At 38.6% G+C, this 26234-nt stretch overlaps 1 protein-coding gene across 1 annotated transcript; it reads right to left on the bottom strand.

Moving 5' to 3' along the window:
- Window positions 1-204: 204 nt before the first annotated feature.
- SAB (HYPERSENSITIVE TO PI STARVATION 4) lies at window positions 205-12309 on the bottom strand. Its single transcript, XM_079066454.1, has 22 exons — window positions 12010-12309; window positions 10959-11070; window positions 10376-10648; window positions 9931-10196; window positions 9397-9610; window positions 9139-9309; window positions 8967-9044; window positions 8605-8856; window positions 6420-8507; window positions 4498-6337; window positions 4313-4410; window positions 3782-4245; window positions 3454-3703; window positions 3131-3355; window positions 2872-3011; window positions 2701-2773; window positions 2529-2630; window positions 2276-2446; window positions 1874-2197; window positions 1629-1796; window positions 1105-1534; window positions 205-568 (listed from the first exon to the last, which is right to left on the bottom strand). Exons 1-22 carry the CDS (start codon window positions 12072-12074, stop codon window positions 384-386), a joined length of 7989 nt encoding a protein of 2662 aa, XP_078922580.1. The 5' UTR covers window positions 12075-12309; the 3' UTR covers window positions 205-383.
- Window positions 12310-26234: the final 13925 nt, after the last annotated feature.

Genomic DNA, 26234 nt, shown 5'->3' with positions numbered 1-26234 from the left:
GCTTTATTTTCAGCTTCAATTATACAAATTACATAGATAAAGAAAAAAAAAATGGGGGTGATGAAAGTGAAAGTGAAAGGTTTGTGTTGTGGTTGCTATATATATATATATATATATATATATATATATATATATATATATATATATATATATATATATATATATATATATATATATATATATATATATACAATACAAGAAGTCTGATTGAGTAACCACAATCCTTTGTGTATATCTATACGTATCATTACCAAGCATGCAATGATTGGGGAGCCTGCTTTTCATAATTCAAACATACATACATAATAATAATAATACATTATACATTATACAAAATTACTCAGCCTTGCCAAGGCGTTGGGAAAAAGTATGGTTTTTTTCTTTTAGGTTGTTTGAGGAGGAGGAGATGAAGTTAGGGATTTTTGTTGGAATTCGAGGAAATCCTCATACGGATCGGATTCGGATCCACTGGAGGAGTTTGTTTCGTATGGTGTGGTTTCAATTGGTGAAGATGGAAGTGATGAATCTATTATTCGCTGTGAGTGTGAGTGTGGAGATATAATAATACCTGTCAAAAACACGCTTGCTTACTCACTCTCACATATACTAGTATTTTTTTTTTCTTAATAATACAATTGTAAGTGTTGACTGTCACCTGCTATACCAGGTTCATAGGTTACCCCGCATTTACCCAACTTTTTATTTTTACAAATCTGTTGGCAAACTTTTTTATTTTATTTTATCAATTAGTGTTTTTACAAAATTGTTTTTTATTTTTCTTTACAAAATCATTTTTTTACAACTTTATAAAAAAATTGTAGAAAAACATGTAAAAGTTGTCAAATTCATGCATGTAAAACCTTGTGCTGAAATTCGTTTTCTTACAACTTCATTTTTTGAATCCATAAAAAAAGGAAGTAAAAACATGCAACTGTAAGAAAAAAGTTGGGTAAATGAGGGTTAATATAATATGTAAAAATGCTATCTATTTGAAATGGAACAACTTTCATAGTTGGTGAGAATTGATAAAATACAAAAAACGGCATTATCCGATTCTTTTTTAGTAATTAATATTAAGGAAAAAATAAAGAGAAGGAATGATACCTTTCTTTGAGCGGAACTTTTTGGTGTGGCGTCTGATCAACTTCCTAGCTTTTGTTATGGTGAGTTGCCTGGCAAAGGGAGAATACTCGTTATCACTTTCACTCCACTCCCCCCCAACACCACCACTCATCCTCTCGGATTCATTATTATTATTATTATTATTGCTGTTGTTCTCCCCTTCACCTCTCATTGTCCTGAGCACAAACGCCTTGGCCTTACGACGCTGAGAATGGAATAATCCCCTGATGGAGGTCACAAATCCATCCCCTGCACCCTCAGGAGGCCTTTTGGGCCAAGTTATTGGGACCTCCACCTGCTCACCACCAGGCCCATCACTGTCACTCAGATTCAGATCCGTGCTGTGGATACCAGACAGACTGCTTGCTGCTTCTTTTCCCTGACCAAGTAATTTATTTTTGAACTTCTTACCCTGCAATTCAATCAAACCAACCAATTCCTTAATACAGTATATCATATTATATGTGTTTTCAAATCATAATCCATAATCCATATACCATACCTACCTGCATTCCTGTGACTGATTTTAGGACCCCCCAAATTATATGTTTCTTAACTCTTGAGAAGAGGCGCCTCCAAGTTCCAGTGAACCCTAAACGATGAAATGTATCCATCAGCAACCATAGCTCGCTTACAGCAAACCGTGACCCTTCGTACGTCACTAGCAGCTCAACCTGTTCCAGTCCATTAACAAATCACATATACATTACAAAAATATAACCATAATTATTTATTTATTTTACCAACCTACCTGACTTATCTTGATATTATGGAACTCCCTCATCACCCTCGGCCTCGACCTTTTCTCATCGCTTGGTTTGCCTATCTTCTTGTCTTCATGAGAAGAACGCGCGGTTTTTGCACTAGTTTTGCTGGATTTGTTGAATTTAATGTACTCGTTATCTTGTTGTAGCTCAAGGCTTCCAATTGTTTCATTCTTTGAAGATTGCAGTTGTAGCATAAGTTCGTTTGTTACAGATTCTGCTACCGATTCTTCACACCTTCTGTCAAAAGAACAACTTCTCCCCAGCTCCGGTGCTGGTGCTGTGTTTTTCGCACTCTGCAGCTTTGATGCCTGCATAAATCATCCAATCCATCATATACAAAAAAACCTAAAACAATATCTATCTATCAACACTTTAAAACAACTCACATGCACGGCATCACCATGGATAGAGGATGTTAATGCCACACCATAAGCACTTGATCTGGAGGATCCATCTGATTCCTTAGTTGAATGACTGGTTGATGCAGAAGCCTCATTCACTGTACAACCTTTTTTCGCTCTTCGTAAACCAGCAGTAGTTGACACCTTCCAAACTTCCTATTTCTCAAAAAAAAAACATATATTTTATTATTATTATATTATTTTTTATAGGAAAATCTGAGATTTTGGTTAAACTAGCCTGTCGCCGCTGACTGTCTTGCTCCTCTTCAGGGAAGAAGTACTCCCACATCATTCTGTACATTGTCTCGGTCAAATGTATTTTCAACGGGTAGATTTCCACCTATAATGAATAAAGATTGTATTACTTACTTCACTTGGGATTTTGATAAATTATTCTTTCAATTGAGTACCTGGAATAACTCAATAGGCGAGTTGCCATCTTTTGGAGCCCCTTGTTTTGCATCTACTCGAAGCATCACCTTTCTGAAGCCAAAAACCAAAAAAGAAATAAACAAAGGATGTGTCACTGTCAGTAAATACCCTACTATACTAGCCTTGGAGCAGAAGAAATATCTACATACTTTCCCCATTCAGGAGGAGGATTCCATGCTGACAGAAGCATGTCAGACCTAGCATTAGGCAGGCAATTTCTCACAACAAAGTACTTTGTTGTGAATCTAGCAAGACCAACATCTTTATAATCTCTGTCAAAATCATATATCTGCATTTGCAAACAAAAACATGTTTCATAACATGATCCCTCAGATCTATTACCTATAAAAAAAAAAAAAAAAAAAAAAAAAAAAAACTACTTTTATATAAACTTGTTTCAACACTTGCCATGTCATTTATCTCAGCCTCTGCAAAAGATTTCCCATCCACAAGCATTCCCCAAACCACTTTGTTGATTTGTAAAGATATGCGCATAGCGCATGAAGGGCTTTTGTTCTTCTCTTTCTCCATAAGTCGTAATTGTGCAGCTTTCTGCATAGCCATCCTCAAAGAAGCAGCAGCCATCTTTCTAGATTTTTGTGCATTTACCAATTCTTTCCTCAGTCTTTGCACCTGTAAGTGTAAAGCGTCCAGTGTTCATATATACAGACATATAATGAAGTAATGACAGGTTTGCGAAAATAATTAGTTGAAAGGTTTTAAAATCCTACCAGTGTGGATCTTCCACATGTTATCATCCAAAGATTCCCTTCCTTCTCTGAAGACACGTCTCCAGAAGCATCCGGTAAAACAGAAAGCTTCCGGATATCATCAAAGAGCAAGCTCCGTGCCCGCTCCTTGTGTTCAAGGTTGACTCGTTCTATCTCTACCTCTTCAACACCATCAGGAACCACCTCATCTGCTTCTTCCTCCATGTCTTCATCATCTTCTGCAGATTTCGGAAGGCTGCTTCTCCGAGACCTGAAATTAAAAACTTCAGTCAAATGACTGGAGTACAACAGACCGACCAGTTGAAATTTGAATTGATAATATTCTTACTTAGGAAGCCTGGCAAAGAGTAGGTTGGTCAAAACATCGAGCATAACTTGAAACTGGCGAGATGTCATGGTGGCTGTTATGTTTTGAGAATTGAATGCAAGTTCTTTCAAAGGTTTGACCTTGAGATCTGTTGTTCCCCCTTTGTGCCTGGTGTAACGGAAGTACATATCACATGGCATAAATACTCTTTCAAGTAGAGCCCCAGTACGCTTTACTTTTGGTGAGCTTCTTCTAATCTTTGGTAACCACTGGAGTCCAGCCCCTGGATCAACATCAGTTGGAGCAACATGAGCCTGCACACGTTCCAACATCACTGACAGCTCCATGCGGTTCCATGTCAATTCAGGATTATTCACATCTCCACTCCCAAGTGCTTGTTTGATCATCTCTATACCCACGTTCAAAACTGCATGAAACGACCGAGCTAACACTCGCCCGCTTACAGCAGCAAGCAGAAACCTACCCTGTTCACCATAAAACAATCAGCTAAAACTCAAAACTCATGTCATATCCAACGCATTTAATACTTACATTGGCATCTTCTGAGTGAAGATTGAACTGTGGCTCGATAACGTTTACCATGAAACGGCGAGTTCCCTCCTCATCAGAGTCATCAAATCCATGTTTGTCTGGCAATTTAAAAGAAAAAAATGCACCAAGTATGATCAGATGAATGTTGCATGAATAGATGCTTCTTAATGTGGGTTTGCACTTACCAATAGCACCGAATGACTGACTATGTGCTTTAGTTGAATTTGCTAGAGATGGATCTGAACCTGATGCCTCCTTTTGTTTAGAAGAGCTTGCACCTTGAGCAACAGATGGGTTCTTTGAGGAGGCATCTTCTTGGAAAGATGGAGATTCATTTTTATTTTGCAGCTGGGTTTCTTCATGTAGCTTCCTTTGGGCATATTGGCGTGAAGGAGAAGGCTTTGAAGGTGCAAATGCTTTAGATAACTCACCAACCCAAGACCAAACAGCATCTCTGTTCTCAATCGTCCATAGCAGCTTCAGTCCATACACAAAGATCCGCCGACAGTTATCAGCTATCACCACATTATACCCATCATCCTCACTTGGATCAGACCTTGCCTGTTCATCACTATCACTTCCATTCTCAAATTCTGACCTAACATATGTCATCTCAAGATTCCTTCTACCAGCTTCCTGCCATGCCAACAATCTAGCAGGATCTGCCTTTGGCGATTGCCTTCTAATTGTAAAATAATCAGATGACAACAAAAACCCATCATCACGATGCCTTTCCGTCGTTCCTTTGGCATTACTTGAATTTTCATTTACAACTCTGTCCGTGGATGAAGATTTTGAGCTTTTCCTTGTCATTTGTACAACTTTAATAACACTCGTGGAATCATCTTTGTTAAGAAATACCTTAGGCATATGAAGATCAAGACCCTGGTAGACAAGATCAAGAATATCACGCTTGCTCTCGAATGTGTACTTTTGCTTGCCACGACTGTAACACATTTCAAATTTCAGCTTTGTCATCTTAAATGTCAACCCTTTAGCCGGATCATTATCGTCTAATGACATATGTCTTAAACAGGTTGGAGTTGAATCAATTCGGAACATAAACTCTGTCATGACTTTGTCTAAAGAGAGGTTACCAGACCTAGGGATTCTAGGGACACCAAATCGAGGCCATCGAGAGAAGTAACGCAATTTCTGAGGAGGAATGTAGTTTAAATACCAGAACTTTATGAGCCAAGCAAAATCATGAGGCCCAACATTCAAAGTTGGAGAGCTAATTGAATCGTTCTCCAATTTAGACAGGTCATGCAAAGCTGCATCAAATGCAACAAACCCATTACCGGAGGGGATGGGTCTGAGAGAGAAATTCCACCTCAGCGATAGTGAAGTGGATCTGAAAGGATCGTATATCTTTTCACGAGTGAAACCTTCAGAAGGAAGCGCAAACAAAAAATGGTTAAGTGGGTTGCCCGACTCGCATTCCCAGTCCATTGTAACCTCAAGAGTAAAGCTAGGGGCCACTAGAAAAGCGCCACATGTCCCAGCTGGAGGCTTAACCGTTGAATTCCGTAGCAAATTCTCCAAACTGCTTGTAAACATCTTGAAATCCGTTGCTGAAACATGAATACACCCGTCCGAGTGTCGGAGCTCCATATGCCCAGAAGTAATTTGGAGTTTATCAGACTTTTCATATGGATCGGTTGTAGCAAGAATGTTAAATGTGCTCTCTGAAAAACACAATGTGGTCTTTCCATGCATGTAATTCCTCATCTCGTCCCACCATGGCAAGCTTTTTTCTTTCTTTGGGGGGGTAGTGTTGGAAGCATTTGGGTTCCTGACACTTAAGTTGGCCCTACGTAAAGCTACGGTGAAGGCATAGCTCAAATCAGCAAAAGATGGTTCAAAACCCACACCATAAGATATTTCTCCTTTCTGGAAATTCAATGGCAAATCCAAATATGTTTTCATTGGTGGAGTTGTGCCACTAACTGAACGATACATTTGCACCTTCCTCCATCTACCAATGTAGACATCATGCAGCATTTGGGGTTGAAAAGGTGTTGCCTGCAACAACAATTCAGAATTTCATCTTCGATTATTATACATGAAAAAAAATTTGAAAATAACAAGATAATTATATTCTGACCTGTTGAGCGAGCACAACTCGGCCCTCACATTTGCCAGAGGTTCCAGCAAGGAGAGGATAAGTATAGTCTCTTAGCTGAATAACAAGAGAGCCTGTCTGCATATTAATGTTACATCCATATAGGCGAGAAAATGGAATTTTATATTCCAGAGCAACTGGATCAAGCTTCTGTACAAAGTCTATCATCCCAACTTCACCACCTTCGATTGCTGACAAGCTTAGATGAAGCTCTGTTGCAGTAATAGAAAAAAGAGAGGTTCTGGAGGTGCTAAGCTTAAAACCGGACTGAAATCCATCCTGAGAGCAAGCACCTGATCCTTCTGTTGTCACAAGACTCTTGCATGCCCGATAATAAGACCTGAATGACTGCTTATAGATTTCCTCCTTAAGTTTTTCAATAGATGATGCATCGATCTCTTCTCCACCAACTTCATGAACAGAATCATCTGTATCACCAACTGCAGAAGATTGGGTCCCTTTTGCAGTAACTGCATCAAGCAAACTCAATCTAACAGCTACTTCTCGAGCCTCGTTTTTCATCAGTCGATAGTGTTCATCGAGCCAACCCTGTAGTGGCTCCTCCTCGATGTCAGCAGTCAACTTACGTATGTAGAACTTTACACGACCAATTTTAGAGGAACTAGAACTAGGTTTCTTAGGTTTCGCAGCATCTTCTTTGAATGGAAATATTGCTTTTGTTTTAGCAGAAGTAACAAGCTTTAAAGCTCGCAACATTTCCTCGATAGAATCATCAAGAGCACGCAGTTGCAATCTGTATGGCATGATAATATGTATATCAAATGCTTGAATCACCCAATCCCACTTACCACCTGAATCCTTTGAAGCATGCGGTATGCGGGAAATTTGCATCCTGCCACTCTTGAACACTTTTGCCGAATTAAAACTGAGCATTAGTCCCTCAACAAGTACACCTATACGAGCATTTTCAGAAAAAATCGACTGAACCTTAATCATGGCCTCAACACCATCTCCAGCTTCAGCAGTTAGAGTAAGCATCTCGACATCAATAGCAAAAAGAGATTCCTTCTTTTTTTTATTCTTCTCTGACTCTAATGATCCCACAGAGTCTTCTTTTGTATGTCCGTTATTTCCACTACCATACATCCCCTTCAGGAGTTTGTCCTCCTGAGACTGACGCTTCTGGTTGTCAATCAGCAGCTTCATTCTCAACCCTAGGTCAACCAATGATAAATGAACATCAGGCTCCCACCTGAATGTGATATCAGTGGCACTGAAAAGAGAGCAAACAGCTATCTCTTTAAGACCTCCAGCTCTCCTTACAAACTTTGCATTCTGCATGTCAAACAATGTCACTTTTGTGCGAGTACTGTTGTCTTCCAGATACTCTTGATACACAGATCTAGCTCTTTCAAGCTCCAACTGAGTCGACTGTTTCTCCTTGTTCAAGCACAAACTAAAATGAAAAATATCCAGGCCTACAATACACTTCACCATCTTGTGCTCATCAGAAACTGTTGATGCTATTTTTGCAGTACGTGGAGTCCCATCAGCTAAGGCACTAAAAGTCACCCTGCCACCTTGTGATCCATAATTCACTTTTTTGGGGTCCTGGATAACTTCATTTTCCAAGCCTACTTCACTAGAGAGATTTACAGAGCATCTCTCCAGATTAAATTTCACTAACCGAATCCCTTTGCCAGATGTTTTTGTTGACCTCCCTGCCTGACTTTGTGTGGATGTTTTAAGAGATTGAGATGAAGCTTTCAACAGTGCCTTAAACAACAAAGCAGTTGATAACAAGGACTGAACACGCTTGAATGTCAAGTTCACACCCATGCCAGTTACATCAACAGACAGAACCAATATAAACTTAGAACTGTCTTCTTGAGGTGACTGTGACTCCCTGTCCTTTTTGCCCCAATCCAGGGTGATCTTTGCTATATGCAATAGGGAACCAGTATTTGTTTCAACACCAAAAAGGCTTTCTCTCAAAGATTCTTGATACTCATCTGCCATGTGCAAATTCAGTTCCCCAAGTTCCAGGTGAACTGCAGTGCCTGTACTAGATATGTTGTTGGCAAAGACATGTGAGGACTGTGAGCAACCCTGAAAGTAAGAAATTCCAACAAAACATTAGCTTAAACATGAGAGAGAGAGAGAGAGAGAGAGAGGGTTAGGGAGTATGACAAGATAAATCATTTACATGATATATAGGCAATCCACTCAGATTAAAAAGCACGATAGTCATCTCTGGAGCTGAAACTGTGCATGTCCACATGATGGCTTTAGAACTACTTGTCTGGACTGGTACTGGATTAGCATTTTCATCCCCAAGCACCATCTTTTTCTTCTTTGAGGAGCTCAACTTCATCAATGGATTTAATCTTTCCATAAATAGGTTGCATTGGGTGCCTCCAAGCTTAACATCAATTTCACATCTAATGGGTGATGTAGGCTGAAAAGGGGAAATAAACAATCAGCGTGTCACCCAAAAGATGCAAGATTATTAAAAGGCATCTATCTCACTGGCTTTTGAAGCTATGTATGAAAATCATATAAATGCACCTGTAATGGAATGTAAACTGAAAAAATAACAGCAAGCTTTAATATGTCCACCATAGAATTTTCAGCTTCTTTAAGAAGCTACATCATAAAGAAGAAATTATCATCAGGAAAGGAACTATGACCAATATCAATGACATTGAGAAAACCCGAAAATGAAACATTACAGCCATACATGAATCTCGCTGAAATCTAACTGAAGATCAAGACGTGTGCTTTCTCCAATGTCTTCAACAAACCTTGACTTCACACTTTTTAACTGGATGCCCATGATGTTATTCTCCATAACAATATAGTGTTCTTTATGCACAAACCTCACATTTAACTTTGGCAAAGTGAGAGAAACCTATTACAGGATGCAGATTAATGAAGTCAACAGAAGAGATGACAAACGAATAAAAGCAACAAATACAGCACTTCTGCACTGACCAACCTTTTCTGGGATGAATGAAGTATACTTGGTAACAGCCAAAAGAGGAGATTGTTTATTTTCTTTCTTTTTGGCAACAGCGTGTTCAATGGTTGATTGTAAAAATTCGTCAACTTGGGTATCAGTCGACTTCTTTCCAGGGATCAACTCCTCATTTAAGTTCAAAGCAATTTCTCCAATAGAAATGTCCACATTTTTTACTACAATACCCGCTTCTCTGCAGCAAGAGTATCAAATACAAAAGCTCGAATAGTTACTAGATGAAATAAGTGGTGAAGAGAATAAGGGGAAAAAAACAACAGACTATCAACACCCAACACCAAGACCAAAGACTTTCTTGTTTCGATAATAATAATAATAACAATTTGTTCTTGTGATATAAAATTACTCAACAAACAACCCTAGTGCACAGAAAAAAGGTGAGTACTAGAGCTTCCTTAGATGTGAACAAAAATCAGAGGGAAAAAAGACAAGAAAGAAGTCATTATTCCTTAGATCTCTTTGTGGGAAAACATAATAAAAATAAAGAAAACCAACCTATCATGACCAAACTCACTCGAGAGATGGAATTCTTCACAAAAGAAAGGAGCAGAAGCCTTCTCTATCGATGCAAAACATGTCTGGCCTACAGTAAAGCTTTCACCATTGCAAAAGCTTGATGATTGATCAAAACTAATACGTGGATCACCCAGATGAACAACAACAGGCACAAGTTGCAACTTCACAAGGACACAAGGCTTTGTACCACCATCTTTAGATATTTCAACACCCAGTTCTTTAACTTCTACAGTAGCCTTTGGTGTCTTCCCCCATATAATGTAAAATCAAAAACAGTTGAGAACATGAAACCCTTACAAAGCAAAAGATAGCAAATGACCATACTATAAATTTATAGGCATACATGAAGAAGTAGTAAGTAAGCAAGAAAGGAAACCAAGGACTTTAATTGTAAACATAAGAATTTTTATCATGAACAACTTACCTTTACAATCAAATCTGTGACAGAAATGGATAAGAATCTTGCCATATTAGCCACAACCATCCACTTTCCTCTGCCTGGGTTACTGCGGGATCTGCGAGATTTTTGTGACTCTGATTTTTTTGCATTTTTGTTTGAAGCCCTTATAACAATTTCTATGTCACTTATCAACAACTGCAGTTTTGGATCCCTAGACATGAAACCAACTCCTAATTTAACCAAGGATTGTCGTAGACTAAATCTGATTTCACCAACACAAACAGATTCAACCGCACCCTGCAAATTGACAACCATAACATCAAGATGAACTGTCTTATAGAGTTTCTGATATAAGAACTTCAGATGAGCATTTAAATCAATTAAACATGACTAATTCAATGTGCATATCGCTTACGAACCACAAAATATATTTTGACATGCAAAAATAAAAACAGCAGCCTTAGCAGGAGAAAACAAATTGAAATACAATTAGATGTATGTTAGAAGACCATAATAAACTAGCCCAACACAGAAGAGGTTAAAGTACAAGCATCAAGTAGAGTAAAGATTTAATCAGATATAGTGACCAAAGTAAAAGATGAATAACCTTTTCGAACTTGATTGTTACATCCCTCAAACATTTCCATCCACTAACTTTAAATGCCACTGATGCTTTCATAACCCGACTCAAAGTCCAAGCCACAAACTTGGAAGCAGATCTGTAATAAGAGGTTTAGTAAGTTTTCTGGAACTTGTAGTTACATTGATGCATTATAATGAATGCCTTTCTAAACAAAGCATAATTGAACATAAGACTATGAGACCCAGTTACGGCGTATTCCTTCATTAAAGAACCATTAATTGCACAAAATTTAGTACTCCTCCAAAATTAGAGTGCAATCAATATCTAGATAGGAATCATAGGATTCGTAATGCAATATTAGTTAGTTTTGCAACAGTTTACCGAATACTCAGACTTGATTATTGCGACTTCCTGTCGCACTAATCAGTTTATATGCACCTCCGCATACCAATAACATGAGAAAAAAATCTAAGGAGAGAACGGGTTACATGAGCTGTGGTTCTATTTGTAAGCCTGAAAGTGATAGCATTAAATTGACAACCTACACTCATAATTTATAACGAAATTAGCAAAAATGATGCACTTGGCGTTTTGAAAAGATAAAGATTGTGTACCATGTAAGAGTAATCTCCCAATTTATCCAAAAAGATCAAAAAATAAAGTACCCGCTCCCCCACTTACAAAGTTAGAGACTAAAACTGCAGTGATCTGAATTTTACCATTCATAAACCAGCCACACAAAAGATCAGCACTACATATGGCATTAATATACTCAGACAACATTGCACACAACTTAGCAGAACCAATGGATTTGGAACTTGAACAAATATCAAAAAAAAATGTTAAGGGAAAGCGCCACGTTACTGAACTATGATCTCGAATTTCAGTAAACCCATTCATGTAAACATTGAGTGCAAACGTAGCAATGCATATTGCATAGTCAAATGTATTAATTTATTCGGTCATATTTCTCAATAACTCCAAAATTGAAGCTCCAGGACTAGCAGTTCTCCCTTAAAATACAATAAATGATATGACAGAGCATAGATGATTGATTGATTGATTGATTACTTACATGAACAGAAGCCATAGTATGATTGATATGAACAGGAACGTAAACAAGAATTTGACCGGAGACATTTCTACAAAGCAAATCCTCTTTTGTTCTACACCCAGTTCATTCTGCTTCTTGTTGTTGACGATGAACTACAATAACTTTCACTACACATCATCGTGAAAACCCTAAAACCACTGAAATCGAATTGAAGTCCTTTGACGAAGAAAGAGATCGCAAAGGCTCATTAGTCATAACAATTGGGGAAGGAAACCGGTGGGAATATTATTGAAGGGGAAGTAAAAAGGGTCAAAAAACGCACGATTTGTAGACCATTGAGACTGTCTAGACTCTACAGAAGAGCCCAAAATTTTGGTAATTCCTTTTTCCAGAGCAGCAACTTCAGAATCCAGAGAATCACTTCTTCGTTGAATTGTATTTAATGCATTATACTTTGTACGTTACCATACGATGAAGAGCAGAGCCTAAATTTATGGTAGTTTCTTTTTCCAAAGCAAAAGTTGAAAATCTAGAACACTAACGCATTAACACTTGTATCTAATGCATTGAATGTCGTACATTATTCTATCCAAATATTTTGCTTTTTTTGTTTACTGTGTGTGCAAGACATCTTTGGGATCAAGAGAAGGGAAGGTGTGGATGGGGAATTCTCGAGGTAAGTTACAAACAGCACCCATCAAGTTATCAATTGTAGTCCCCCAACTTTTAACTGTTTCAGTTTCTGTATGTTTGTTTCCAAATACAGATTTGATTAAATCAGATGATAATAATTTAAGTAATCCATCCTACCTAATAAATGAAAATAATTTTGTCACATGTCACTCTATTATTAACTTGGACACATGTCATTTTTTAGTATTTTTGAATAAATGTTTTTTCCATTTGTCATTTTCTTATTTTTTTTAATCTTTTTCTTAATTGACATATTATATTTACACCTCAATTAATAATTGTCTTAATTAGAAATAACCAATAAATTACAATATTACTATTCATATAGTATTTAATATGTTTCCTTTTAAATTCAAATTTTAAATTTTAAATTTCAAATCTAAACAAATTTTTGTTTAACCCTTCATATTTAAACTTTTTGTTTTGTACAACTCGTATAACATACGGGTCTTACAACTAATATTCTAATAAAAGAATAGGTCGATTCTCCTTTTGACATGTGTCACCTTATTAAAACACCTAATTAATGTGATGTCACATGTCAACCTATTGATTCTCCATTTCAAATTTAAATTTTAAATTCCTTACTTTAATTACATTAAATTAAATAAATTAGAATAAAAATTTTAAAAAAAAAATTAATACAGATTATAAAGTCACGTATTTATTTAAATCAACGATTATAATTTTATATAACTAAAAATAAATATCTCTTAATTAATAATTTATTTAACATAATTGATTATTAGTTTTGAGTTTTTTACTATGAAAGTTTAATTAATTTTATAACCATGGTTCCCACGGGTTATAAACTAGTTTTCAGAATATAAAAATAATTAGAATCTGATCAATGTGAATATAACTTTCTTTCTTTTTTCGTTAGTTTTTCTTGTTATCCTCTAATATTAATAATTAAAATACAATATCATGTGTTTATCTTATTTCTTTTATTTTTCAGTTTCTTTTAAATTTTAGAAAGATCATGTGCTAACCAAAAGGCTTATACCTATTGGTATTACTAGCTGAAAATATATATTTTATTTAAGAGGTTGAATATTCAAGTCTCGTTATTACATTGGTTTATTAGATTAGCATTTATTTAAAAGTAGAGAAATTAAATATCCTTCTACTCTTTTTCTCTTACCATTTTCCTATACATTTAAGATTTTGACATTTGTCATATTTAATAAAACTAATAAATTTTTATCATATTTGTGATAACTAATTTATGTGAAATAAAAAATCACTAGGCATTGTTTTCATTTGTCATCATCTAAAAATGATAGAAAAATAAATAGAAATATTAAGTAGTAGAATATCTCTTAATAGAAAGACCATAGGCTGAAAGTTAAGCTAACGGAAGTCTACACACACCTATCAATGACCATTTTCTAATAAGTGGTTCAAAAAAGGACCTAAATGAACAAAATAATGAGTCAAAGGCGTCTTTTAAAAGAAGGTGATAGTTTATGGACTGTTTTTGGCATGACGTTGTTGACATTGAGAAGTCTATGATCGTGTTCTATAGTTGCTATCATGTTGACCACTTTTTGCCTATTTTAAACATATTTTTTATGATTTCAACATAGTATATATATTTACATTAATTTATTGTTCAATTATTCAAATTTAAAGAAATTTTTTATTTTTTAACATTTATTTTTAAAAAAGTATGTTACTTTTGTCTTAACCGATTTTTACTCATTTGACACGTTATATGAATAGGAACTTTAACAATAAGTCAAAGTTCTAAATAACGTTAAACGTGATTTAATGGTAATGTTAACCCTCAAACTTTTATAAGTCATGATGAATCACGTTGTTTGCAAAGCGTGAATTTAAGAATATATATATATATATATATATATATATATATATATATATAGAGAGAGAGAGAGAGCTAGGTTCAAATATGGATTGACATCTATTGTGCGGACGTGTGGACAATGCTATTCTGTGACAATGAAAAAGAATGTTGTTTGATAATGTGAATACGTTCAATCTTACATAATCATTGTCGTTATAATGCATTCTCACAAATTAAATCGTCTATAAGGTTATTATAGACTTTTTTTTATTATTCTCATTCTGTCAGAATGTTGTGAGGATGTTTATTGAGTCGTATTCTGTAAGAATGAAAATAAGAGAAAAACGATGCGTGAGAACAAAAATGAATAAGAATTAGAGAGAATGCAAGGAAATGACAATAATTGTATGAGGTTGAACGTATTCACATTACTAAACAACTTATTTTTTTAGTAATTCTCATAGAATAACATTGTCCACACGTCCGCACAATAGTTGTCCATCCACATTATAACCTAGCCTATATATATATATATATATATATATATATATATATATATATATATAGCTTAAGTCATACATTTTATAAAGGTGTGGCGTCATAAGTTGTTAAAAACCTTTCAAAATATCGATTTAAATTAAAAGTTATGAAGGATTGTAAATTGAAAGTGTAACGTCGGTTTCAGGTATGGATTTAAACTTGTTTAATTTTTGGGATTTTCAGCTAGCCACGATGTGGAAGCTCCGCATGAAACATGTGTTTCGCTTGGGTCGCCACGACGTGGACATGTTTTGATCATGAAGTGGTGACGACTGTTCAAGAAAACCCTAAAATTTTGGGCTTAAGGCCCTGTTTAAAGAATGTGAAGGCTAGGGTTTCTTCCACCCTCAGCCTCCATGTAACGTCCCAAAATTTCGAGTCCAAAAATTTCATTTTTAATTAACTGATTATAAAAGCATTCATAAGAGAACCACATAAAAGATATCATTCCGTAAATCAATATATCATGTCTAAAAACTCAAGTCATAAAATAGCATCATGTCAGAGTACAACCCCAGAATATCTCAAGTGCGGAAAATCAATGCGAGTGTGTATGATGTGCTGCTACCGCGCCAGCTTCTTCCCCTTCGCTGAAGAGGTACCTGAAACCAAAACTATAAACTGTAAGCACGAAGCTTAGTGAGTTCCCCCATCGTACCACATACCATACAATCACATAACATACATATACCGTTAGGCATATCTGGGTGCCCGACCTACCCCTTCGGTCCTCTCGACCGGATACTGCCTAGCATATCTGGGTGTTGGCCTCCCCTTCGGTCCTCTCGACCGGATACTGCCTAGCATACCTGGGTGTTGGCCTCCCCTTCGGTCCTCTCGACCGGATACTGCCTAGCATACCTGGGTGCTGGCCTCCCCTTCGGTCCTTTCGACCGGATACTGGGGACTATTTCACCCCACTACTACTACCACATAACATGTAACACATAATCATATTCTATCTAGCATGACTGGGTATGACTACCCCCTTCGGCCCTATCGACCGGAAATCTCGGGGACTATCTCCCTTACTGCTAACATCATATCATACTAGCACATAAGACATATCAGGTAGTAGCAAACCTAGATGATTATCATAAAGACAATCATCTATCATACAACTCCTACTAGTGGGTCGGCATTGTGGTCGTAGACTCACCGCTATTGGAAGGTAACTCACCTCGTACGAGTAGCTGCTGATAACCTGCGCGGGAAATCTCTGTCTGCGGCTGCTCCGGAAATCCTCCGACTATAATCCCCACAAAACACTCAGTCAGAATCTGATATCTACTTTTAGGGTAAAATGACTGTTTTACCCCTGACCAAGTCCAAGTCAAGGCCAAAGTCAACTTCCAGTTGACCTGACTCGCCGAGTTGGGCCGCCAACTCGTCGAGTCCTTATCCTTTTAACTGACCTCATCTACGACTCTACTCGTCGAGTTTAGGAATGACTCGACGAGTTCTCCTTCCATACGAACCTTGAATGAACCTTCATCCGACTCGCCGAGTTGTATGAACAACTCGTCGAGTCCATCTCCATCCTATGAACAAGTCCTGTCCTCGACTCGCCGAGTTGTATGAACAACTCGTCGAGTTCATCCTCAAAAGTTGGGAGATTGCCTTGGACTCGCCGAGTCTGTTCATGCACTCGCCGAGTCCTATGAACTCCAGGACTATGGCTTATCCCAAAACGTTATGTTACTCCTCCGGAACCTCTAACACCTTTCCAGCACTCCACTGGGTCTCCTTGACCCATAACAGAAAAGGGGAGTCTACCCTCGGACTCGCCGAGTCCCAAGAACGACTCGTCGAGTCGATACAGTCCAAGTCTTATTTCTTCGATTTCTGGCGTACAACTCTTATCCAAATGGTAGATCTGGGTCCCTAAACTCGATCTAGCACGTAAAGTTACGAACTTTACGTGCATGCATGGGACTTTGAGCCTAAAAGGCTCTAAAAGGGACTCTTGAGTTGCATGGGGGCTTCCATGGGTGCAAAACAGCCCCTTTCTGCCTTGTAATTCCTCCATGGACCTAGATCCGAAGCCTCTACCCCCAACCATGCTTGCAATCATGGTTGGTTACCAAGAATGGCTTATAAAAGCCCTAAATTTCCCCAAAAAGGGATCTAGCAAAAGAACAAGCAAGGTATCGACTTTATACCTTCTGAGAACTGCAAATGGTGCACAAACTTGAACTCCCTTGGTCTCCTCTTGATTCCTCTAGGCTTTTCCTTCTCCTTTGAATTCAAAATCACCAAAAAGCACCACAAAAGCCTTAGCTCTTATACAAACGGCTAGGGTTTGCTATGGGGGTTTTCTGGAAGCAATAGGGACGAAGGGTGGCTGAATGAGATGTTTAAATAGGGTGCAAACCCTTAGATTAGGGTTTTGTCCAGTCAGAGCCTACTCGTCGAGTTTGCAGCCGACTCGACGAATCCGTCATTTAAATCCCGAATCAAATCCGTTTCTACTCGACGAGTTGGTCCTTCAACTCGCCGAGTCCTAGGCCAAATATGCAAATTACTTAAATAAAATATGTACCAGGAACCAGGTGCTACACTCCATCACCTCCTAAAGTGTTCTTGAGCAACCCTAGCTCTTTGCAAGTTTTGGAGCTCATTTTGGTGTTTTGTGGCCTTAGAAGGAAGAAGGATGAACTCTTGTGCATAGATCAAGCAAGTTTCTCAGCCCTACTCCTTGTGTGTATCTTCTGGACCATTTGTGAGTTCTCAAGCTCTCTTTTTTGTGATGTTTTCCTTTTAGATCTAGGTTATTTGGTATGTTTTATTCCATATTTGAGCTTTGGATGGATGAAAGTGATAAAGTTTGCAACTTTATGGCTTACCTTAGTCCCCTGGTCATTATATCTTCTGGGTCTGGGATTTGGTGTAGTTTTTGTGATCATGTATGAGCTTTAGGTCCCTTTTCTCATATTTTTGACCTAGTTTGGGGAAGGAAATGCATGGGGCATGCATGTCCATAAAGTTTAGATTTATATGAGCCCTTTGAGCCCCTAGAAGCCTTCTGAAAAGTATGGTATAAGGACTTAACTGATTAAGAGCTTGAGCAAATAAGATGTTTTCAGCTTGTTGCCACAAAGTGACGAAATGGGTTCTACGATGTGGCGAAAATAGGAACCACGACTATTTTGTCGAGAAGGTCCTACGACGTGGCCAAGGGATGACCACAATGTGGAAGTCAAATGCCGTTGACTTTGACCGTTGACTTTTGCTCGGGTTTGACTTTTAGTCAAATTCATAGATTTGGAAGGTAGACTAAGGGTTTACCTTGTATAAATCTATAGGAGGTGTGTAGCACCCACTTTTCAGTTGTGTGAGCTTATTAGCTAACTACTTCATTGCGAGGTGAGTTTTCTCACTATACTATGTAGGATGCTAGTTGTCTTTGTGATACATGCATGCATGGAAGGCCAAGGGTTGGCCCCTGGAATTTGTATTAAAGACCAGGGTTTGGCATTTGGCATTTACATGAAAGACCAGGGTTTGGCCCCTGCCAATTGTATGGAAGACCAGGATCTGGCCCCTAGAACTTGTACAAGTAAAGACCATTGGCCTATGGTGGGGAGTGAGACTATGATTTGGGCCATAGCATCCTCTTGGGGTTGATATAGACACATCACGTTATGTATGGTATGTGGTATTTTGAGGGAACTCACTAAGCTTTGTGTTTACGGTTTTGTGGTTTAAATATTTCAGGTACTTTTGGTTCCAAGGGGAAGAGGCCGGCCTGATTGCATCGTATCCATAGGAGATTTCATACTTATGATTTTGTTACCACTCTAATTGTAACATCCCAAAAATTATAAGGTAAAATTTTCATTTTTAGTTCAACCTTAAACACTATTTATCCTTTCGAATCATTCAAAAGCATATCAAAGTAAAAATAGTTATCAGAGTACAATCCCAAAATCACAAAGTGCGGAAACATGGGTGGATGCGCTGCGATCAAGTCGGGCATTTCCCTTTCGAACCGGAAGTACCTGAAACCATAACCATAAAATTGTAAGCACAAAGCTTAGTGAGTTCCCCAAAATACCACATACCATACATACATACATACATCCATTGGGCCCCACCCGACATCGGGCCTCGCCCGGTATTCATCGGGCCCCGCCCGGTATAGATCTGTCAGTGACATGCGAAACATTAGGAGGAGACTCACCTCAAACCGAGATAACTGAAACACGCGCGTTGCTACTACCGGATTCCTCACACTAAACACAACCAAATTATCCCTAGTCAATAATTAAGATAATCCCCCATAATCCAAGGTCCATATCATTCTCTATCATTACCATGGGTAAAAGACCATTTTACCCTTCCCATATCTGACCCAACAACTCATGGCCCAACTTCTAAAAGACCCAAGGCCCAAAAGGAGGACCTTACAAGTACGCCACGCGTACCAGACTCGTACGCCCCACATATTGCTCGTTGATGCTTAAGGTACAACTCGCCACAACATGAAATTGGGAAGACATGCATTACGCTGAGCGTACGCACATGTACGCCCAACGTGCCCCCTTGGTGACCATTTCTCATTTTAGGACTGAATGCTTAAGATCAAAACTTCCAAACTCAGATCTAATCTCAAAACATCGACTTACGTCATAAAGTTTCCACCTTTATGACTTTCCATGGTTAGAAAAGGTCCAAAAGCTAAAACCCTAACTTATTTATCCATTAAGACATCTTAACTCTTGCATGGAGGGGATAGGAGGTCCAATATCACATTTTTATGGTTCCTAATAACTCCATAATGGATAAAGTTTCCAACTTTATCCATTAGAATGGTCCAAACAACCAAGATCTAGTCTTTAAGTCTCCAAGGGACCAAAAGTGCATCTTTTTCAACTTAATCCATTAAGTCCAAGTCTCTAACCTTTAGATTTGAATAAATATGATGTTTAGATGGATAAATTTTCCAACTTTATCCATAACAAGGTCACAAAATTTCAAGATCTAAACTTTAAGCACTAAAGTGACAAAAAGCTCATAACACCCAAAATTAACTAGATCTAACAAATGCATCATCAAGATTCAAGCTTTATACCTCTAGAAGAAAGATCAAGGTGAACAAAGTCTGAATCTACAAGCTCCAATGCAACCAACACTTCTCCAATGAGCTCCTTCTTCTCCAATACGCACCAGGAACACTCCAAAGCACTTAAAACACCTTTTTTCTCACAAGGCTCAAACTAGGGTTAAGGTTTCAAGGGAGGGTGTTGGAGAGGTGGAGGCTAAGAATGGAATGGGTTTGGGGAAGTTAAGGAGCTTAAATTGTAACATCCCGAGATTTGGCAGGTATTTCTGAATCCTCTCTTCTATTATTTATTTGTCATTTGTAGTCCCTGGGGTTGGAAGAGTCGGGTCATGTGAAGCCTAAGGGCTAAAGTTGCAACTTTGGGATCAGGAAAAGTACGCTAAGCGTACATAAGGTACGCTGAGCGTACTAGGCGCGCCCTAGTACGTTGGGCGTACACTTGTGTACGCTAAGCGTACTCACGTCAGATAGAAACCCTAATACTTAGGGTTTGGGTACTATATAAACGACCTTATGAGCTCATAACCCTCCATCATTTCAGCCTCCATAACTTTAAGCCATTTTCCCCCAAACCCTAACCCTTTTCTTGAGTGTGTGGGCTAAAAGTGTGTGTTTTGAGTAGTTGGAGAAGAAGGTGTTGCATCAAGAAGTTGGAGAAGGGAGACAAGATTGTAGATCTGAGGTTTCTTTGTGCTCTAGAAGCTCCAGGAGATAAAAAGCTCCAACCTGTAAGCTTGTATGATGTAGATCTTGCCATGCTAGCTTTATGAAACCATTTCTTGTCCCAAAAGTCCCAAGTTGGTGCATGTTATGATTTGAACGAGATAACTTGTCCTTTCATACCCTAGAAAGGGTCCTAAGTGATACAAATGATGTCCCAATGGCTGAGATTGTCCCATGCATGTAGTAGAAAGGTCTTAATGGGTTAATACCATGTATTAGGAACTTTCTGGATAGACTGCAGACCCGGTTAGGGCATACAAGTCAGGCCGAAGGCCCGGAGAGCGGTCCGGATAGGTTGAAGGCCCTAAGAGGCGGTCCAGACGTGCCGATGGCTCGGAGAGCGGTCTAGATAGACTGATGGCCTGTGAGGCGGTCCAGTCAGGTTGATGGCTCATTATGCATGTTGTTTGTTTATATGATTTGATTATGATTGTATGACGTTGGTATTTTGGGGGAACTCACTAAGCTTCGGGCTTACAATTGTTGATTATGTTTCAGGTACTTCTGATGATCGCGGGAAAGCGAAGGCGTGATCGTGCACCTCCTTATGTTTTTGTGATTTGATTCTGAGATACTCTGACACTAAACCATTTTGAAAACAAATTTTTAATAATTACTGGTTTTTGGACGATTTAAAAAGTTTTAAATTGGCATGATTTTTTTGAGTGTTACATAAATGGAGCTCAAACCACGAAAATAGGGTTTGGGCACTGATCGCGTACGCCTAGCATAGTCCTGGTACGCCCAGCGTACTCAGGATACCCTAGTACGCCCAGCGTACTTCCCCGTACGCCCGACGTATGCATCTTAACCCAAAACTGTTCTAACTTCAAATGGTCATAACTTATTCGTTTCAACTCCGATTTGGACGATCTTTATATCCACGGAAAGGTATTGATGAGATCTACAACCCTATCTAATTACTTTTAACTTAAAACACATCAAACTAAAAATCTTTAATTAATAAAAGAAGTCTGAAACACCATTTTTCCCATTATAGCATTGGGCTCCAAAGCACAAACCAAACTCTTGGATCACATAATCTACATTACCCACATCCAAATGGGTCTAAACCTCTCCTTCCCAAGGCCCGAATCCTTATGATAATTGATTTTCGGGTCATGGTCCCGAACTATGGAACGACTCGAAAGAGGGTGTTACAACTCCCCCCCACTTAAATTAGATTTCGTCCTCGAAATCACTCCTTACTACCTTCCAGGAAATCAGACAATCCGTTCAATTCCTCTCGAACCCTGCTTCCAAGTATGTTCTAATCTTTTGCATTGTTGCCTTTCAGTATAGTGGTGGTTACTTGAGGTTCTAGTTATGGTTCTGGTTCCAGTTCAGGCGCTAATGTTGAACCAATGGATGAAAGGATGCGTAAGTTTATCACGACTGAGATCACACACAGTATCTTGGATGCGACTTAAGTGATGTTCGATACCATCAAGGAGGGATCATGGAGATTTTGGATGAGCAACCGGGGGCCTTTCGTGTAGAGATTGCAGTTGGTCTGTTTGGGGCACATGCTCTCTCATTTCAGGAGTTCAAGACTTTCGAAACCCATGAGTTCTTCAGGAAGAAGGACCATATTGCTAACAAAATGTGGATTGCAGATATGGAGAGTGCTCAGTTGGCGAGTTTCTGCCCTATGGGATCGAAGGTGAGGTTTGCATCTTTCCTTATGAGGGATCGAGATCGCAAGTAGTGGGAGGAAGTTAGCCATGCCTTGGGAGAATAGGTCATGAAGTCCATGACCTGGCCTGATTTTGTTACGAGATCCAGAGCGGAGTTTGCACCTGTTGTTATTGAAGTGCAACAGTTAGCGAGTGAATTTCAAGACCTTCGCCAGACGACGGAGACGGTGGCGGATATCACCGCTAAGTTCAGGGTGAGTGATTTATTAGTTTTGCGGTATTTTGTGGATGAGGTGATGAAGAACATGAGGTAACATGACATGCTGAAGGATGACATCAAGGAGTTTATTAGCATGTCGGGATTCATGAAGTTGGAGGACATGATTGACAAGGCTTAAGAGAGGGAGATTGAGTTGGAGCTTCAATCGAAGCGGAAGCCAGCTCAGCTTCAGGCAGTTGAGGGCCCAAAAAAGAAGCCCAAGAATTTTGATTCTTGGTCTAAAGGCCAACAGGGTCAGGGTCGTTGTGGCAAGTGTGAGAAACCACACGAGGGAGTCTATCGATCAGTGGGTTCGGGCTGCTATAGTGTCACATCCCCATTTTCACGACCAAATTAAAACTTTTTATTTATGCTTATTTATTTCAAAGCATAAAACTTGATGCAAAATTTGTTCCCAAAAAAAATTCCATTATATAAAAACATTGGTATGTTATCGTCAATACAGATACATGGTCATAAACATTCTCTTACATGCCTTACAATAATTTATTATACTATGGCCTAACAACTCCTTAAAACACTCATCATCCATGTGTCTTCGTACCGCTACCTGTGATACAAAAAAACTGAGTGGGCCAGGCTTGGGGCCTGGTGAACATATAGGGTTTTCAACCCACAATAATTAAATTCTTTAATTATATAATTCACATCAAACAATTCACCCAATTACCTATTCCCGTTATCCTCACATATTGATCCTGAAATATTAATCTCAAGGGACCTATCCTAAGGATCATCATCAATAATGAGTAGACGTTACTTCTTTGGGGATTCCTTTAGCAATATATGTCAATAAGGCAACCAGGGGGGATAGAATACATCAAATGAACAGATAGTTCATTAACACCTACATATTGCGAGTCTGTCAGTATTTTAAATGCTTAATCTTAATCTTGGGGACGGGTCTTTAAATATTAGGTTCTATTTTTCTCATTCATATCATCCAAAGCATTTAAAAAATCCAAAAGATTTTACCTACGCGTGATATAAAGAACGTCGAAAACGGAGCTCGTATGCGAAAGTTACGGAATTTAGAAGTCGAAAGGGTGCTGCTGCGAAGGGGGTGACGTGGCACGATCTGAGCCCTTGCTTTCTCCCCACGCCTTGCCACCATATGGTGACATGTGTCACACCAACACGACGAGTTGGAGGCCCAGAACTCGCCGAGTTGAGGATGCCAGGTTTCGCCTACGCTACGGTTTCACAAGATTGAACCTTCTTTGTTCAACCGAAGAAAAGGAGTTCCAGAATAACATGCGAGGTTCTCCCATTTTCTTCACACCTCAACCCTTCTCTTTATCTCTCTCTCTCTCTAACTTCTCTCTAAACCTCTCCCAAAGCCCTAGTAACTTCTAATTACTAGAGGAAATCCCTGGGTCTTTAAATGCTTAATCTTAATCTTGGGGACGGGTCTTTAAATATTAGGTTCTATTTTCCTCATTCATATCATCCAAAGCATTTAAAAAATCCAAAAGATTTTACCTACGCGTGATATAAAGAACGTTGAAAACGGAGCTCGTATGCGAAAGTTACGGAATTTAGAAGTCGAAAGGGTGCTGCTGCGAAGGGGGTGACGTGGCACGATCTGAGCCCTTGCTTTCTCCCCACGCCTTGCCGCCATATGGTGACATGTGTCACACCAACACGACGAGTTGGAGGCCCAGAACTCGCCGAGTTGAGGATGCCAGGTTTCGCCTACGCTACGGTTTCACAAGATTGAACCTTCTTTGTTCAACCGAAGAAAAGGAGTTCCAGAATAACATGCGAGGTTCTCCCATTTTCTTCACACCTCAACCCTTCTCTTTCTCTCTCTCTCTCTCTCTCTAACTTCTCTCTAAACCTCTCCCAAAGCCCTAGTAACTTCTAATTGCTAGAGGAAATCCCCGGAGCGCCAGAAGGCTCCGAAAAGAAGAGCTTTTCGGCTCGGAAGTTTTTCCCCCGCAGAGTCCGGTTCCTAGCCAAACCTCCTAGTAAGTGAGTTATGCTTACCCTACTTTAAGTATAGCTTATGTTTAAGTTTATTATCGTTATTATGAACTTATAAACAATATATATTATAAAATATAATATACAAAGTGTTATTATAATATATTTTAACTACTCGCGGTACGAGGAATCTGGTTTGAAGGGTCACATAGGGTTGTTGGATTTCAGAAGTGCTATAATGCCAAAATGGTCCTGCCCTTCGGTGTTTCATGTCTGATCCCTGTCTGTACATAGTGGTTGAAAAGTATTGTTTAACACTTATAAAACAATATCGCTCGTAACTAGTCCCGGCAGTTGCGCCTAAATGATAATACTGGCAAATGTGCCTAATAGATAACATTGGCAGTTGTGTCATTGGCAGCGATGGACTTCGTGCATATTCCTTAGGACAATATTTAGGAATGAATAAATGAAGAATAGATGATTCTTAGGGTAGATCCTTAAGAATAAATAAGATAATGGGGATGGGTAATTGGGTTAGTTGTTTGATGACGAAACATAATAACTTTATTATTGTGGGTTGAAAACCCTATGTACTTACTAGGTTTCCCAACCTAACTCATTCAGTTTATTTGTATCACACTGAAGGATTAAAGGAGATGTAAATCACTAGTGTAAATGAATGTAAGGTCTGTTCATGCTTATGTTTCTGTATTGACGATGACATCCCAAAGTTTTAATATAAACAAAAATACATTTCTTCGGAAATGCTTTGATAATATATTTATCATGTTTTCTGGGAACAAATTCCGCAATATTATTCTTTAAAATGAATACTTTGAATTTCAAATAGCATAAATAAAATTCTTAAAATGACCGTGAATTTGGGGATGTCACAGTTTTCAAAATGTTAAAACCCTAAGGATGTCATAATCGATACAGATACATAAGTTACAGCGTAAAGATCGGATGGTCTTGAATACTATTGCAGGTTGTCTCTTAATCACTTAGGGTCCTAATCAAGTTCCAGTAGCTTAAGTCTTGATAATTGTGATGCATATAAACTGAGTGGGTCAGGTTGGGGAAACCTGGTGAGATACATAGGGATTCCAATCCCACGATATTGATATGATAATATTATTTAATTACCAGACCCGCAAAACCAACCGTTACCATACTAAATCCATATTGGCTTACACTCATACATATGTATTCCTACCGATCCTCACAAATCTTAGTCCAAGATTATTAGGAAGTAATTATCTCGCCTGATGAACCGTTTAAAGATTGACTGCACAGCCAAGGGCTTCCTTTGCAGGTGTAAGTCATAAAGGCTTATGGGCCGTCAGAATATTTGATGAATATGGTTTTCCAATTCATCTACGCTAGCAACGTAATTCACAAGACCGTCTAGAATGATCAAGTGTTGTCGCCTACTCTGTGGGGTGACTAGATGTACCGCTAATAGTTGCCTAGTCGGGTCTCACCCTTTCTAGTCATCCCGTACGGAGCTACTGTACATCGACACCTGATAGTGTTATGGAACATAACTTTAATCTCCATTCCTAGGTTACG

This window comes from Lactuca virosa, chromosome 1, assembly GCF_052849685.1.
Source record: "Lactuca virosa cultivar CGN04683 chromosome 1, Lactuca_virosa_CGN04683_v6, whole genome shotgun sequence".
Classification (NCBI taxonomy): Eukaryota; Viridiplantae; Streptophyta; class Magnoliopsida; order Asterales; family Asteraceae; genus Lactuca; species Lactuca virosa.
Note: the sequence above shows the minus strand (reverse complement) of the source record. Positions and strands in the feature narration are given on the sequence as shown.

Excerpts from the sequence above, each read along its gene's own strand:
- SAB (XM_079066454.1), bottom strand. The coding sequence starts at position 12,074 with ATGTCTCCGGTCAAATTCTTGTTTACGTTCCTGTTCATATCAATCATA. Across the intron at positions 4,411-4,497 it reads TCAGTCATTCGGTGCTATTG|ACAAACATGGATTTGATGAC; the intron begins GTAAGTGCAAAC and ends TTAAATTGCCAG. Across the intron at positions 3,012-3,130 it reads AGGCTGAGATAAATGACATG|ATATATGATTTTGACAGAGA; the intron begins GCAAGTGTTGAA and ends TTGCAAATGCAG.